This window comes from Vicugna pacos, chromosome 8 (genome assembly GCF_048564905.1).
Source record: "Vicugna pacos chromosome 8, VicPac4, whole genome shotgun sequence".
Lineage (NCBI taxonomy): Eukaryota > Metazoa > Chordata > Mammalia > Artiodactyla > Camelidae > Vicugna > Vicugna pacos.
This window is the reverse complement of record NC_132994.1, coordinates 36,465,604-36,482,474: the sequence shown is the minus strand read 5'-3', so window position 1 is coordinate 36,482,474 and position 16,871 is coordinate 36,465,604. Positions and strand designations below refer to the sequence as shown.

The window sequence follows — 16,871 nt, the reverse complement described above, 5'->3', positions numbered from 1 at the left end:
CATTTTAAAGAGTGCAATTTTACTGTTTTCATAGTTTACATATATTTTTAGGAGAACCTTTTTAAGAGCTTTCAATGCCTTAAATACAGGTATCTGAGACTAGCTAGGCATTCTGAGTGTTTTAAGCCAATATAGTAGATTTTTCCACCCTTTAAAAACCATCCTAAATTTTAATGTAATGACATGATTAACCTTAACTTTTCCCCATGTGCTTGGTTTTATAGGATCTTGAGCTCAGAAAATATATCTCCTGGATCTCTACAGTTTCTCTGACATACACAAGATGTAATCCACTGCATCTTCCATTTAAATGACCCTTCATTTGGGCAATCAAACTGAATAGTAATCATTTTAGACTTGTTAGGGACACAGCATCTCTTATCCAAGCATACTCCACAGAAAGTGGGTTTGTAACTCTGCGTGCTTGAGCATCCAGAGAAGACAAATTTCTCAGCTTTGAAGAGTTGGAAAGTAGGTTGGCATGTTTTTCCTTTGGGGATCTGAAAAGATATATGACATTAAGCAGTCACTCTTTAAACTTCATTACAAGGGTTCAGAAAAGTGACACTTTATAGAATACAAATACAAACATAATTATTTTCAGGGCATTAACAGTTGCTATTTAGTGACATTCAGCCCTCTCTACCTTTAAAATCGCCTCTCACCAGAGGAAGTTTTAAGTCCTCCCTGTTCTTCCATCATATAGATTATAGGACCCATTTCCTAATGTTTTTTGCTGTCTACCCTTGACTTAGTTCCACAATAAATGAAAATTTCTATTTTGTTTAGTATCAAGGGTCATGTCTTTTTAAATATCTATTTACCTAAGACTTAGCAAATTCTCGAACACAATTTTGAGTAGATGGATAGATGAATAAAAAACATCTTAATCCCTCTGAAATTGAGTTGTCAGCTTTAATGTGATTGGGAGTAACTTTTTGGGAATAAGACTGGTTTTGTAGCATTTCTAAAACTACTCTTGAGACATTCATCTTGCCAAGTTCCAGAAGTAGGACTGGGTCTAGTTATACAAAGCAATCTTAAAATATCATATCATAGTCCTTTGGCATGTACTAGATAAGCAAAGCATTTTGGAAATGGTGTGGTTCCTTCTCCATGTTGGTGATACATATCTAAGATCAGAACTTCTCTGATGTTTATAATGTCTGTTTTCATAATTATGTATCAACCAAAATCTTTTATTAGTGGCTTTGGTTCCACTACATGAAATTCAAATAGAAAAAGTCAGAATCTGAAATGGAAACGGATCTACTCTTAAAAAAAAAAAACACACATGGTGGGGCACCAACCACAACAAATCAGGCTGATCAAGACCCACACTACTAGAGTGTCAAGAATCAACAGGTTATCATGACCTGTCTCATAAAATTTTTCACACAAAGTACAGTTAGATTAATACCTGCTTTCCTCCAAGATAGTCTGACTTTAAGAGTTATAATAAGGTGGTTTTATTAACAAACACTGTGCATGCCTTAAACACACATTCACACATACTTTTCAGGGGGTCTTAATATTGGATTATAATAAAGTTAACTCTAAACCTTACCTTTACCATGTTTGATATACTGCTGTCACAAGGCTGAATATAGCACAGTCTTTTCTCTTTTCTCATTTCACAGTTGCTATTTTCATTGGTTACTCTATTAGATATTCCCATCCCACATGTTCTGGAGCAAGGGGTCCACTTTGTTGCTTGCACAAGACATTTTCTTTTCCATATAAGTGGGAGATTCCTATAAGCTAAAGTAAAGAAGTATATGTTTGTGTGTGTGTATGTGTGTGTGTGTGTATATATATACACATATATATATATATGTACTCATGTAGATAATTTCTAATCATTATTAAGAGTTAATAGAACTGAACCTTTATATAATTTAGAATAAAATAAGCTTATGGTCTAATTTATCATTCTCCCTTTTTTCCACTTCCAAATCACCTTTCAATCAAGTGTTACAGTCCAATATCTTAGGAGGAATAAAATACTTTTTGAAAAACTGAGTAATGTACCCATTTGCTTCTTTTTGTTTGGCCCATCCTCTGAGTACTAACTCAGGTTTATATACTGATAGATATCATCTGTCTTTTCTCTGGTTCTTGCCTCATGCTTGATATTATTTCTAACAGACATGGAAACAGACATTAGTAGGATTAGGGAATTCAAGATAATCTTTGGAACAACGTGGTCTTAATGTTAAACTTTGCGATATGTTAAAATCTACAATAGAAGAGTTACATTTGAGAATTCAGCTATCAGTGAGACCAGTTGTTTTTTTCTCCACTTTTTTCAATCCAATCTTTTAGAAAATTCTCTACATTACACTGAACAAATGTAAATAATCATAGACTAAGTCATGGAAAATGTCCATTCTATTTTACGCATTCAGCCTAATTGTTACATTCCCTATGGTATCAGGCCTATGGTATTCCCTCCGTTGGTGAGCCATTTCATTATCACTTCAGAAACATGGGGAATGGATGGGTGGATGGATGGATAGATCTGTGGGTGAGTGGGTTGGACAGATGGAGTCCCCTTCATTCCCTGCAGCTTAGGAGCAACAAGGGAGGGGAAGGAGGTGAATAATGAAAATAGAAAGAGGGCACAGTAACTCTTCCATCTCCTTGTAAATCCACTGGGAGCTCCTTGTTTGCTCATGAATCAGGCACTTGGTTCACTTTAAGCAAACTACATGTTGGTTCATTGTCTCAAAGTATTTCTTACAGGTTAATACGCATCCTAAAGTGGATGCTTCGGGAGCAAGGTGGTGATTTGAGTTTGCAATTGAATACAGCAAAATTCTTGCTACATTACTTTTAAAGGCCAATTTTTAAAAGACTCCCCTAAAAATGCTTTCTTGATAGGAAATGTCGGTCACTTTGAAGTATGTGCTATCTCTGAATAAAAGAATACTTTGATACCGCTTTCAGTGTTATTACAGTAGGATCTTCAATTGCACATAGCACTGAAGGGGAGGAAACACGGAGATACCTGGAATGTAGGCAACAGTTTAAAGACCACAGCACAGGAAGCAGATTAAAAGCCTGGCACGCATCTGCAATAAATAAAGGGAGGTTAGATTATCGTGTTACCAGTAACCCCACTTAAAGTTACGCCAAGGGCTGCAGTTCAGAAATTTGCTTAACATTCCATTAAAAAGCAAGAAGCCAGAAGAGGTTTTTAAAGCAAAGGTTTAGTGTCTGATGAGCAGTGAAAAAAGCATGAGGGCGGCAGTCACTGCATGCTTCCTGCTGACCAAGCAAAAGCTAGAGTCCAACCAGAGACCACCTGGAATTAACTACATTTATAAATTACTATCACAAATGTATCTTAGAGCCTGTGTGTGTCATTGTGCTTCATTTTAAAAGCTAAATTCCTGTCTGGGCGCATAAATACAGTTTTGAAGTTAAGCAGAGGAGAGATTTTTTGTAGCAAAAACTAACCACTAAGAATGACCATCTGATGCCTCCTCCAGCCAGGTTCCAAGTAAATACAATGAGATTGCTCTAACTTCACAGAGGAGACCAACTTGACCTTTATCCAAAGGTCTTCACTTGTAGATAACTACTGCTCTAAGGTAGCCTCTCACCAGGGAGCCTCACACACAGGTTCTAAGAACTTGTACTGAGTCACTCAGATCTAATGCAGAAAACCAACTGTTGTACGTTTTGGGAAAAAAAAAATTGGGGGCTTATAATTTGAAAAGTTTTAGAGTATTATTACTATCATGCTGTTAGCTGCATAACTATGTATGGTAAATGCAAATCCTCAACCTGGGAAATGTTTTCCAATCAATTGGCATAACTGAACTCCCAGAGGATGTTCCTTTAAGAGTTAGTTTTTAAATATCTAAAACTTATTTCTCTGATTGTAGTTACTTTTATTAAATATCCATATAAGTGAATTTAGAGTTTTTAGCATACATAAATATTCTGTGTTTCTATGGTACTTTTCATTCCTTAAGCTTTAAATTTCAAGAAGGCATTGTTGATTTCTAGATGAAAACACAGATAACCAGTTATCATCAACATTGTCCCTTTTGAGTCCTTTCTCACCTCTGCTTCAACTGCTGGCATTTTGAAACTCCTGTCTCCAAAAATTCCTGGCACTTCAATAAGATGCTAGCTTAGAGCAGACCAGGATACAAGGTTTATGAATATATTGATACCAACTGTAAATGGCCAGGTGCTCCAGATGAGTAATAAAGAATCTCATTACAAGTTTCTGACCACACATACCTGGGTAACCTACTCAAAACTGCCCGTGTGTCCATTTATTTAGAGAGAGAGGTTGGTAATTGTTAAGCTTTACTTTCAGAGTAAATGAAAGGGAAACTTTTATATCAGCAGTTTTCTCTGTTTTTAGAAATAATATTTACAAATTCAAATATTTTCCATCAGTAGCCTTCCATTTCTGCTTTTATCATATAGAAAAGTTGTCTTTGGAAATTTTTGGAACTGGATCCTCACACTTCTTGCCCTTAATATAATGATACAAATAAAAGTTTTTCCAGACCAGGGTGCATGTGAACAGTATTAAATCAATTTTCCTGAGAAGAGGTTAAATGGAAATAAGCAGAGGTGGTAAGATTTTAGAAGAGTTTTCCTGACCTAGTAGACCTTTTGAAAACTGAAATAGTTCACTGGAAAAATCTAGAATAGTATAAAAATCCCTTTTTCAGACATTTAGAGCACACTTGCCTGAGGCAGAGACTGGGTACGACAGCACACTCAATCTCACACTGACCACCAATCAGCAAGTACTAACTGGGTACCTTCACTACAGAACAGGGACATGAACAAGAACCAGGCGAAGTCACACATAAGAAACAGTTCTACTTATGAGCACCTGGCATTGTTTTGTAGCTTGTTGAAAGCTGCTGTTGTGACGATGCCAGGCCACATTTTGATTGATCAGTCTTCTTTCCACCTTTAGCCCCCGAGCAGTGACTGTCAGCCAGCTTTGGTATGAACAGAGGTGTGCATCCAATGGCCCCACTCACACAGAGGCAGCTGAACAGTGGATGGGGCTGGAACACTTGGCCATTATGATAGTGAACCCTGTTGAACTCACATCCCACAGCTACAAGGTCTGAAAAGAGAAAAGAGCCAAATCACCCCAAAAGCCATAACTGATAGTCTAGACCTCCAGTTATAAACCACAGAGGAAATTGCTATCTCCTTTATGAAGTATAGTTCTCAACTTCTAGGCACCAGCTGGAACCTCCTTCATAGACATCTGTTAAAAGTGAAAATGAGACATTTTTATTATATCACAGGCTATTAGCCCCAAATGGTCACCTTTGTAATTAAGACTCTGTTTGCTGTTCTGAAGTAAAGTTAATAAAAAATCACTATGACTCTAGAAGTGAGATAATGATCGTAAACCTCAGAGTTGGGACACAGCTCCAACAATAGGTGGGGATATATTCCTAGGAAGTTAGGATATATGAATGGATGAAGAAATCGTAATTTGCTTAATCACAATACTGCATAGTAACTGATTTTTTTTGTTAAGAGAATTAGAAAAAACTTTCACTTCCTTGGAGGGATTCTTGACCTGGATCAGTAGTTTTCAAAGTGGGACTGTGAACCCCTGGGAGTACCTGAGGCCCTTTCACAGAATCTGCGAGGTCAAAACTTTTTTAGAATACTAAGATGTGACTGATGTCTTCACTGTGTTGATATTTGCACTGATGGTGCAAAAGCAGTGGTGGCTAAAACTGCTGCTGGCCCCTGAGCGTGAATCAAACTGTACAGGTTGTCACTGTATTTTTCCTTGCCATGCACTTATACATTAATGTACTTTAAAAAAAAAAAGGTTTTAATCAGGGAGGGTACAGCTCAAGTGGTAAAACACATACTTAGCATGCACAAGGTCCTGGGTTCAATCTCCAGTACTACCATTAAAAATAAATAAACCTAATTACCTTACTTTGCCAAAAAAAATTTTTTTTAAGTTCTTGGTTTTACCTAAGAATGGCCTTAATGATATAGTAAAAAATCACTAATTTTATTAGATCTTATCAAATACATGTTTAATATTCTGTGTGACAAAATTGGAAGCATACATGGAGAATTTCTGTAGAGATTATACCAAAGTGCAGTAGTTATCTTGAGGAAAAGCACCTGTGTTATTTGTTTCAGTTGTGGGCTGAACTAAATACTTTTTTAGTGGTAATTTTCCCTGAAGAAATGACTGACAGATAAATCATGATTATTCAGACTTGGGTATTTGGCAGACGTTTCCTTGAATTATCAACAAAGTGAGCCTGTCACTTCAAGGAAAACAATGAACAGTACTTGTTGCCAATGATAGAATTCAAGCTTTCAAGCAAAAATTAGAATTTTGGAAAACTTGTATCCACCACTGAGATCTTTATAGCTACCTAATATGTAGACTTTTCTGATGACATGGATATTAATGTGATTTATAAAAAAAATCTACATAATCCATTGTTCCCAACTGTTATTTTCCAAATAATCAATGGAGTGGTATTACAAAATTATGCATGAAGAAAAGCCCCATTCCAAGTAGGTCTTGGATAGACTAGTGTATTTTAGTATCACAGAATTTGACAAGTTTATTAATACAGTTTCAGATTCCATGTGATACAGCTAATTTAAGAAACTCCACTTCTCAAATTTTAATACAATACCCAAAAAGAATACTCACAATTATTTGAAAAATCTATTAAAATATTCCTTCCTTTTCCAAAGATAAATCTTTGTGAGACTGGAATCCTTTCATGTTTCAAACCAAAACAACATATAGCAATAGACTGAATGCAGAAGCAGATGTGAGTCTAGCTATCTTCTGTTAAGCTAGACCTTAAGAGAGATTTGCAAAAATGTGAAACAATTCCATTTCCACTCTTCTCACTAAATTTTTCTTTTGAAAATAAATTTTTTTCACATATATATTATTCCTATTATTTTGCAATGGGTTTGTTATTTTTTAATGAATTAGTAAATATCATGTACATCATGTAAATGTAAATATTTTTACATTTCTAATCCACTAAATATCAACAGATAACTCACATAAACAAAATCTCTTTGGGTCCTCATTAACTTCTAAGACTAAAGGGATCCTCAGACAAAAAAAAAAAAGCTTAAAAACCATTGTTTTATATCACGAATCAGCACATTTTCTGTAAAGTTGTATCTTAGCTTTTATAGACCAGTCTCTGTTGCACCTACTGGACCTGCTGTTGTAAAGCAGCCACAGACCATATGTAACTGAACTGGTGTGGCTGTGCTCCGATGAAGCATTATTTACAGAAACAGACTGTGGGCCAGATTTGGTCCCTGTGCCATAGTTTGTGACCCCAGTCAGAGATCATCCCCACCCCATCCTCATGGCTATGCTCTGTTAAAATACTCATCACATTGCACGTGAAATTACTTGTGGAAAGATCCGTCTGACACAATAAACTGTGACACTGTGAAGACAGGGCCTGTATCTTTTTCCCCCTGTGGTGTCCTCAGCTGCTGGTCACGTTGCCTGGCTCAGCAGTGGATGCTAAGACTTTGTTAGGTTAATGAAATAACTTGCCCGGCACTGTTTGGGAGAAAGGGGTGTCCTGAATGCCAGAGTCTGATAGGTCATGTTTTCCCTCTTAAATTTCCATAAGTAGTAGCTAACACTTTTGAGAGTTTACTGTACATCAGATATTGCGCTAGGTGTTTTGGGTTTTATTTCATTATTTCATTTGATCCTTCTAACAACTCTATAAGATGGGAAGTGCATATAATATAATTAAGCCACAGAGAGGTTAAGCAATTTGATCAAGGTCACTCAGCAGACAGAGCTCAGAATTTGAGCCCAAAGCCTACATTCTTAACCAGTGTAATAAAGTGCTGACAGGGGCATCAGGCTATCAAACCGGAATTGTTCCACATTCAGCCCACCTTCAAAGCTGTGTTCCCATTCCATGCTCACAGTCGAACTTCAGCCAGTAATTTGCCTTCCCATTTAGGCTTTTCCACAGAGAAACTCAACCGCCCAGCTGACAGAAGTTATTTCTCTTCCCTGAGAAGTTTTATTTTTTAATCCTAAATAAATCAGCCTCCTGAATTATTTCCAAGGTGTTATTGTAGGTTTAGATGGTCTCAAGCAGCCTCCAGAGCTAAGACCCATAACGCTGAGGGTCTGGTTGTCACTTAGGGCACCCCTACCTTCCTCTTTACAAATCTGCCTCAGTAACAAGCACAGAAACTTGATAGTTGGGAAGTATGAGATTAAAGCAGTCTGTCTGAATATTAGATATGTATCCTTACATGTTAAGCGAGATTGTTTTTAGCACAGAAAAGGCTGAATTTACATTGTTTTTTGACAGTATTAACAAAAGATGCCATTTTGTGGCACTTTAAGAAGTCAGACTCTATATGTACCTAGTTTCTCCTATTTTTATCATTAAAAGCAATTACTTGAGAAGAACTGCAAGATCATTTCAATGCAATAAAAATAGCAGGTTTCTGAACATGTGTAAATACCTGCTCATTTCACATGGTGTCCAGCGTGACAAAGCCAGTCTTATTGGTGCATGAAAACCAAACCCCCTCATAGTCAGACTAAGCTGATTGTTCCAAATTAACAACTGGAGGAAAAAAATCCTGTCTAGATTCAACATCTTCCAGCTGGCCCAGAAGGAAATACTTACATGCACACACTCCGGTCTCGTACCTAGGCCCGTCTGCTGAGTAGTCACAGTACAGCCCTTTGTGGGGGTCACAGAGGTCAGCTTCGTTGCAGGTGTCCCCTGGTTGCTTAGCACAGATTTTACAGCATCCACAGCCATCTCTCACCAAGCTCACTCCAGGAGGGCAACTGGGCTTCTGACGAGGGCATCTACAGGGCCAGTGACAAAACTGTTTACGATGGTGCACTTCTGACGCTTCTCCAGGCCTTCCTTCAGGTGCCGTGTCGAGCAGCCCAGTGCCCTGGGCCCTGCAGCAGAACTTCATTTGACAGTAAAGTTGAGATTAGAAATGGTTCCTCAAACTAACTCCAGAAGTTTTAGTAGAAATAGGATTTCTCGAAAATTGCTAGAATGGTGCAGTGAGTTGTAACAATAATAATACCTATCAGTTTTTGACATGATCAATCTCCTAAAACTTTTCTGCACTCAGCCTCCAATGCATGACTCCTGCTCCTCCTTTCTCACTGATGGCTCCTTCTCAGTTTCTTTTACTGGTTTCTTCTCATCACCTTCATCTCTCAACAGTGGCGCCCCCTGTGGATAAGACTTCAGAAGTACCTTCCTTCCCTGTGTCTCTGATCACCACCCAGGCCTCTCTCATGAACTCAAACTGCCTCCTTCATAGATCTCCACTTAGATACTTGCCAGGTATCGCAAACTGAACATGACCCCAAACAAACTCCCAATTTCCCCCTCTAATCTAGTCTTCCTTACAAGGGAAAGAGAGAGACAGGCGTGCCAGAGAAGATGTGATGGTAGACGCAGGGGTAGACAAGATGCTACTGCTGAAAGGGGTCCTGAGCCAAGGAATATGGGCAGTTTTTTAAAGCCAGAAAAGGCCAAGGACAGAGTCTCCCACAGACTCCCCAGAAAGAACACAGCCCTGCCCTGATTTCAGCTCTGTATGGCCTATTTTCAGACTACAGATGTCCAGAATTGTAAGATAGTAAATTCATGCTGTTTTAAGCCACAAAGATTATGGCCTTTTGTTACAATACCAATAGGAAACCATACAACCCATGTAATAAATGAGGACTATGAGGGTCAGATTATTTAATCTGCTCGAGGTAACACGCAAGTAAATGGTAGAAGAGGGACTTAAACCAGGCAGGTGGCTCATAGAACCTGGGCTCTCAATCCTTACCCTCCTCCCTTCCCCAGGCCAGCGTCTGGCCACAAACTAGCTTTGATATTGAACTGATCACTGAATCTCTGCATCTGTTTCTCCTCACCAGCCTAGACTCTCCCCCTAACCTCGCAATGAACTCATTCATTTCTGCTGGGTACACCCTACTTGGATGTCCCACGGCACCACCTCACCGTCTCCCTTCCCCCAACAAACTGCTCCTCCACTAATCATCTCCATTTTTATGAATGGTGGCGCTGTCCACTGAGTTCCCCAAGCCAGGAAGCTGAAGGTCAACCTCATCTGCTCCACCTCCTTCATCCATCACACCTAAAGTCACTGACCTGCAGGCAAGTGCAGGCCCCTGAGCACAGCATTCAGGACCCTCCTCATTCAGGACCCTCCTGGTCTCTTGCGTTCCTTGTGTTCCTTAGCTTCCAGCAAGTGAAAGTGTCTGTGATTCTGTGCATATCTGATGCTGTGCCTTCCGCTTGAAATCTTATTCACCTGCCCCGACTCCTTCACTGAATTATCACCTTTTCCAGAACTTTCTGTAACCTCTCCATGCTCCCTTTCACATGTCTGTGTACTGAAATTATATGTTTAATTGCCTCTCCACTCACCATAAAGCTACCCAGCCTCAGGGACTGCAAGTTGACTTGCTAGTGTACTGTTAGCAATTAGCACAGTGCCTGGCAAGTAATTTCTGTAATTAACTCTCCATTTTTATTTCATGGACTGGAAGGCAGTTGGATTGATCCAGAGATCTAAATCTCCTTCCAACTCAAAAACTCTACATTTAAAAGTATCCGTTTGAAATTCCACCATTAAACCCTCAGTCTTTCTTCTTATGAAACACATAACCCCCAGAGTAATGCGTTCAGCTACTATTCAGGTTGAATATACAATGTGAAAATAGACTTTGAGGATACAGTGCTGCACTTCTGGAAGAGGAGGAGGGGAAATGGAAATTTAAAATGTAGAAGGGAGTAAGAAAGAGCGAGGCTAGAAATAGTGAACGAGTGCCTACTGCTCAACCTTGCCCGGGTTCAGCCGTGGTTACCAGGGACCCCTGGCCAGGTTCAGCAGCCTCTCAGCTGGGCTCATGTTCATGGACCTTCTTGGCCCTCTCCTTGCCCCACCCATCTAAGGTCTTTGACTCTCAATCAATCCTCTTCCTTGGCTTTCAAGACACCAGCCTCCCCAGTTCTGCCCCCATTTCTAAACATACTTCTCAGTCTCCTTTGCAGGCTCCTGTTACCCTGATTTGGGTTTACAAGTATTTCATGACCTTCATGTTTTGCTGTACTCACTCTGCACACTGTCTCTTGGCCATCTTGTCCACCTCCTTGCCTTCAATTTCCACCCTATGCAGCTTCAAATCTAAATTTCCATCCAGGACTTCTCCACTGAGCTCAGACCCATACAGCTGACTGCCAAATGGACATCTCCACTAGACGGTCCTACCGAGAAAACTTACATCCCAAACTCATTGCCCCACCCACCTGAGACAGCTTCTCTGTACTTTGGAGTTAGAATCCAGGAGTCATCCAGGTCACCCACCCCACCCCGACCCCCCAGAGTCATTCAGTGACCAATCCTGCCTATTGTCCTCACAGCCCTACAACTAGTCACTCTTTCTCATCTTCACTGCTGCTAAGTGCTCTTGTAGCAAGTTCCTAACTGCTCTCCCACCCTCAAGAATGACTTGTCCAAAGAATCTATGTCACAGCTGGGAGTATCTCTTTAAAAAACATATCTGATTTTACTCCTCAAAGCCCATCAGTGGTTCCCTCTACTGTCAATAGTGCACAGCCCAGACTTCTGAGCACGGTGTCTAAAGCCCTCTGTGTGCTGTTCTCTCTAGCCGTGGTGCTCAGTGCCTTCTCCTCCTATGCCGTGCAGTGTACTAATGGGCCAGGTCGGTTTCTCCTCCATGTTTTTCCTCATGTTGCTCCCTCGAACAAAGTGCCCACTCCCAAAACTGCCCACCTGGGGACACCTGATCACCTTTCCAGTATTGAAGCACTTCTACATAATCCGAGGTCACAAGGTAACACTGTTGAAAACCACAGATAAGGAGAAAAATCTCGAAATCAGTCTGAGAAAGGGGGGAGTATTACACACAAAAGAATAACAATAAAAACAAGATCTGACTTGTTATCGAAAGGAGGAAACCAAGACGTCCTTCAGTAGGTGAATGGTGCCTCCAGACAGTGGAATATTATTCAGTGCTGAAAGAAAATGCGCTATCAAACCATGAAAAAATATGCCTATTTCTAAGTGAAAGGAGCCAGTCTGAAGTGTACATACTGTATGATTCCAAATACATGACATTCTGGAAAGGGCAAAACTATGGAGACAAAAAGATACATGGCTGCCAAGGGTTAGGAGGAGCACAGAGGTGGAGCACAGAGGATTTTTAGGGCAGAGAAAATACTCTGCACGACAATGTAATGGTGGATACACGTCATTATACATTTGTCCAAATTCATAGAATGTACAACACCAAGTGTGAATGCTAATGAAAACGATGGACTCTGGGCAGTTATGATGTTGTCAGTGGTGGTGCATCCGTTACAACAAATGTAACACTCTTGCAGGGGATGTGGATAATGGGGGGAGGCTTTGCACTTGTACGGGCAGGCAGTATACAGAAAATCTCTGTACCTGCCTCTCAAGTTTTCTGTAACCCTAAAACTGCCCTTAAAAATTAGGTCTTTTTAAAAAGGAGGAGAAGCAGAACAAGACACCAGGAGACAATACTAAAAAGAAAAAACAAAACTGTCAACCTGGGATTCTATCTCCAGTGAAACTATCAAAAATGAGGTGAAATTAAGACATTTCCAGATAAACAAAAACTGAGAGAAACTGTTGCTAGTGTACCTGACTTACAAGAAGTACTAAAGGAAGCTCTTCAATCTGAAGGGAAAATTACAAGAGATAGCAATTTAGAAATACAGGAAGAAATGAAGGGTCCTGGAAATAGCAAATATGTGGTAAATACAAAGGATTATATATATTTCTTCTCTTTTCTTTGGACATTTTGATTGTTTTCAAAATCAAAATCTCAAAACAATAAAAGAATCATCAGAATGACGACACAGAAGGAACGAGGGCTTTGACCACAGAGCTGAGCTTATGTATAGCTGGGATCTTAGACAACTTTCATTTATTTGATCATTAAGCCTCAACCCTCCTCTGTAAAACAGGACTAATAATATCCACTTTGCAAGGTTATTTTAAGGATGAAGATAATGACTAAAGTGCCTGGCATAGTACTTGGCACGTGCTAGGTGTTCAGTAAAAGGTAGGTATTATCAGAGCCTTCAGAAATTCACAATGGCAAAGTTAAGGAAAATAATATTTTTTGTTGCTCTATCTATAACCTTTTTTTGTGTGTTTGCTTTTGTTTTTATTTTGCGCATATTTATGTTGGAATATTTGCTGTTTAGAGATATGTTTTAGTTCTCAATCCAGGAAAATGACAGGCCTTTTCCAAGAAAACAAGCAGTCCCATCTCACCTCCACTGGGGAAAAACACCCCTCCCCATAACAGTACCACTGACATCCTTGCTACGATCCTTTTAAAATTTTAAATCTCTCCCTTTATAACAAAAACAATTTTCAGTCCCTTCTTTTCTAAAATAACCTACCATTTACTGTCCCGATCAACCACAGACTCGTTCCTGTTTCCTAAACCACCAGGTTTCCAAAGCTCTGTCCTCTGGTCTAGCAATAACCTCCGTGTAAATAAATCCATAAATAAGTCACCTTGTTTCGATCTTCTTAAAAAAATATACTAAGGCAACGACTTGCTCATATTAAATTAAACGTCCCTTTGGTCTGCTGCTTGAAATATTTCAAAGTCTCTGCAGACTGCTTCCCTTTCATGAAAAGTGAGAAACACATGGGTTAAGAAAAGACTAAGTAATAGAATGTTTCAAAAATACACATGTTTGTTCCCAAGCGCTCCTTTCAAACAAGGACAGGCTTAGCTGAAGGAAGTCGTCAGGATCACTTTTTCCAGTGGCTCCAGGCACACTCTGCTCCAACCGCGGGGAGCTGAGCCCTGGCCGCGCGCCCACCGCGGGGCACCGCTCACCCCACCCGCCGCGCTGGGCTGCCGCTCCCCGAGCACGCGTGCGTGTCAGGCCCCGCCAAACCATACATCTTATGAAAATTTGGGAGCTGTTCAAACACATCAGAAGCAGGATTAAGTGCCCTTACCTGAAAGGGAGAAAAGTTTTCCACTCTTTCCTGAAGCTAATGAACTAAAACAGGACTTGCTGTGGAGAGGAAAAATGGCTCCCCACTCGTCTGCAAGTATTTCCACAAGGAATGCATCCCTTCTCTCCCCCCATCTTCGCCTGCCTTTTTATTTTTGACCTGGAGAAATAAGAGCTGCCGCAGTCCCTGGGGGCAGGAGAGGCGTGAGAGCTAGGACCTACCTGCGACAGAGCAGCCAGGAGGAGCGTGGAGAGGAGCGGGCCCCGCATGTCCCCGGCCCGCGCCGCAGCCGGAGATGGGAGGCCGGCGCCGCACAAAGCTCTCCTCTGTCTCCTGGCGGAAGGACCCACGCCTCCACCTCCCAGCTCCTGACTTGGTGCTCCTGCTTTCAGACTCTGCTTTCCCGGATGCCTTTTAATACCCTGTTTACTTTCAGGCGACTCTTCTCTTATTTACCTCCGCGGTGGCCTGGGGCGCGCTCCTCCCAGGCTGAGAAGGGCAGATCAGTGGTGACTGCTGTTTGAGGAACTGTTCTACCCGCTCCTAGAGATCAGAGCCCAGCCTTGGGCAAAATGATGAAGTTAGATGAATTTTCCCTCCTTAGCCTCAGCCTCTCGTCTGAGTTGGCCTGCCCCAGGCCCTCTCTGTGCTGCTTGCTTCCCCTGGCGGGTACTGGCCTGACCTCTGCCCACGGCGGTCGCATCACAGCCTGCGCTGGGGCTTCTCCCTCCACGTCCCGAACAGGTTCCCACAGGCCTTTCCAGACTCCCCCGCTTCTAATCGCCGTGCCCTATACTTACCTCTACTACAGCGCGTCTCTCACACCAGATGGATTAGGTTTGGGGAAATGTAGATGGAACACAGGTGGACGCCTGCTTGAGGTACCTGGCCTGAGGGGAAGCCCCCTTCTGTGGTCAGGGCCTCATGAGAGCAAAGTTGACCCCAATCTTTTGGAGCTAGGGTAAAACAACTGCACTAGTGGCTGTCATTCATTTAACAAACTCAGATTTTTAAAAAAATTATTACAGATTTGTGTCCCCCTCTCCTTCTAATTCTGCCCCTCCCCAGGCCTGTGTAGTCACCAGCCCATCTCCTGTGTCCAGTCGTGTGTAACCTCGTACCCGACTTTCTCGACCTTGGTCTTTGACCAGTTATCTTGACAGACATCTGCCATGAGGCTTTGTCTTCTTGTGGATCCAGGGTCTGGCCCACCTTCCTGTCCCATCCTAGAGCCGATTTCTATTCCCTTTGACCTGTTACCCCTCCTCCTTTTACCTGTTACCTTACCTCTCCTGGGCTCACTGCTTACCTTTGTTTCTGTGTATAAAGACATAGTGAGTGAAACTCACCAGCCCAAGACCTGGGAAAAAACTGGGCCAACAACAGGGAATCTGGGGTCCTCAGAGACCAAGGACTCCATAAAATGGACACATATCTTCTACACAGTTTACTAAGTAGTCAATTACCCCATAATTATATACACACCAAACAACAAGGAATACCCGTGTACTTACGAGGTCCACTCTTCATCCCTTCCCTCCTCCCTGAGAAACAGGACAAAAACCTGTGTAATAGGAAAGAACTTCTGTATTCGATTACAAGTTAATCACTAAAGGGATGCTGCCTATAAGCTTAAATGATACATAATGGCCCATCTCTGGGAACCCTGCCTCCCAAGTAATGAGGTTAACCTAAAATACCTTTGTTTAGTTCACAGGAAACATCCTGGCCAGGCCCACCTATGAATGGCTATGGGAAGGAAGAAATTAACACATGCCTTCCGAATCCAGCCAGAACCAGGACATCACTCCTCCTTTTAGCGTAAAGGAAACCTGAAATCTGACTCTGGGAAGATGGTTCTTTGGGACACTAGTCCACTACCTTCTACCTCAGGTCTGCTGGCTTTCCAAATAGTCACCATTCCTTGCCCCCAACAACTCATCTCTCGACTTACTGGCCTGTCATATGGGGGCAGTATAAGCTTGGACTCCCGAGAACAGCGTAGCAAAGGAAGATGGGTCCACATTGGTCCAATCTGACTATTATTTTTCTCTCTCTGGCTTAACACCATCTGACCTTTGGGTTCCCAGCCCGAGTGATTCCTGCATCACATGGGCCATGAGAAAGGATCATTTCTTATTTCCTCACTGGTTTATCAAAAGCAGAAGAATCTAAGCCCAGGATTAGCATATTTATCAGCTACATCCCTCCTATTCCAAATGTGATGCCATGCATCTGTTTAGTGTTTGAACTTGAGATTCATGCTCCCCACATTAGGTCTCTGTGAAATGCTGGCAGCAGCAGCCATTTTTCAAGAAATGGCTTCCCTCCCTCTGCAGTCTCTCTGCCATGGGCCGGGAAGGTGTCATACTCACCATCCTTGCTCTTAGTAGGGAAGGAACATCCTACTTGAGAATGAACTTGGAATTCCCCAGTGTATGGAATGGATGGGTCTGGATTACCTGCTGTCACATGTGTTTAGACATCTCCAGCCATGGGCTTGCTCCTGTTTAGCTAGTTCAAGCCTACTATGGATGGACTAAGTGAATAGGATATTTCTAGAGCTTGGGACTGCCAACTTCCACTTTAGATGACAATAGCCATTCACGGTGACATCCTGCTCTAAGCGCTTCCCTCTATTATCTCATTTAATAAAATGTCCATCTGCCTAGGTGTTCATTTCACAGGGGTTTGGCTTATGATACACATTCAAATAGACATGTCACTGAGCATAACCAATGTTTGCATCCTGTTTCATGATTTATAAGGAAGTTCACATGTATTATCTTTTT

General features: G+C 41.3%; 1 protein-coding gene across 2 annotated transcripts; it reads right to left on the bottom strand.

Moving 5' to 3' along the window:
• Positions 1-178: 178 nt before the first annotated feature.
• CCN6 (cellular communication network factor 6) lies at positions 179-14,790 on the bottom strand. 2 transcript variants are annotated; one of them, XR_004191022.2, is made up of 6 exons: positions 14,301-14,790; positions 8,685-8,982; positions 4,868-5,110; positions 3,011-3,074; positions 1,568-1,761; positions 179-500 (listed from the first exon to the last, which is right to left on the bottom strand). XR_004191022.2 is itself a non-coding variant. In XM_031680133.2 (5 exons), exons 1-5 carry the CDS (start codon positions 14,346-14,348, stop codon positions 219-221), a joined length of 1,065 nt encoding a protein of 354 aa, XP_031535993.1. In that variant the 5' UTR covers positions 14,349-14,790; the 3' UTR covers positions 179-218. The 2 variants fall into 2 exon arrangements, 1 of the variants encoding a protein (XP_031535993.1); XM_031680133.2 differs by lacking the exon at positions 3,011-3,074.
• Positions 14,791-16,871: the final 2,081 nt, after the last annotated feature.

Excerpts from the sequence above, each read along its gene's own strand:
- CCN6 (XM_031680133.2), bottom strand. The coding sequence starts at position 14,348 with ATGCGGGGCCCGCTCCTCTCCACGCTCCTCCTGGCTGCTCTGTCGCAG. Across the intron at positions 8,983-14,300 it reads TCCTGGCTGCTCTGTCGCAG|TTCTGCTGCAGGGCCCAGGG; the intron begins GTAGGTCCTAGC and ends TGTCAAATGAAG. Across the intron at positions 1,762-4,867 it reads AAGCTACAAAACAATGCCAG|CTTATAGGAATCTCCCACTT; the intron begins GTGCTCATAAGT and ends TCTTTACTTTAG.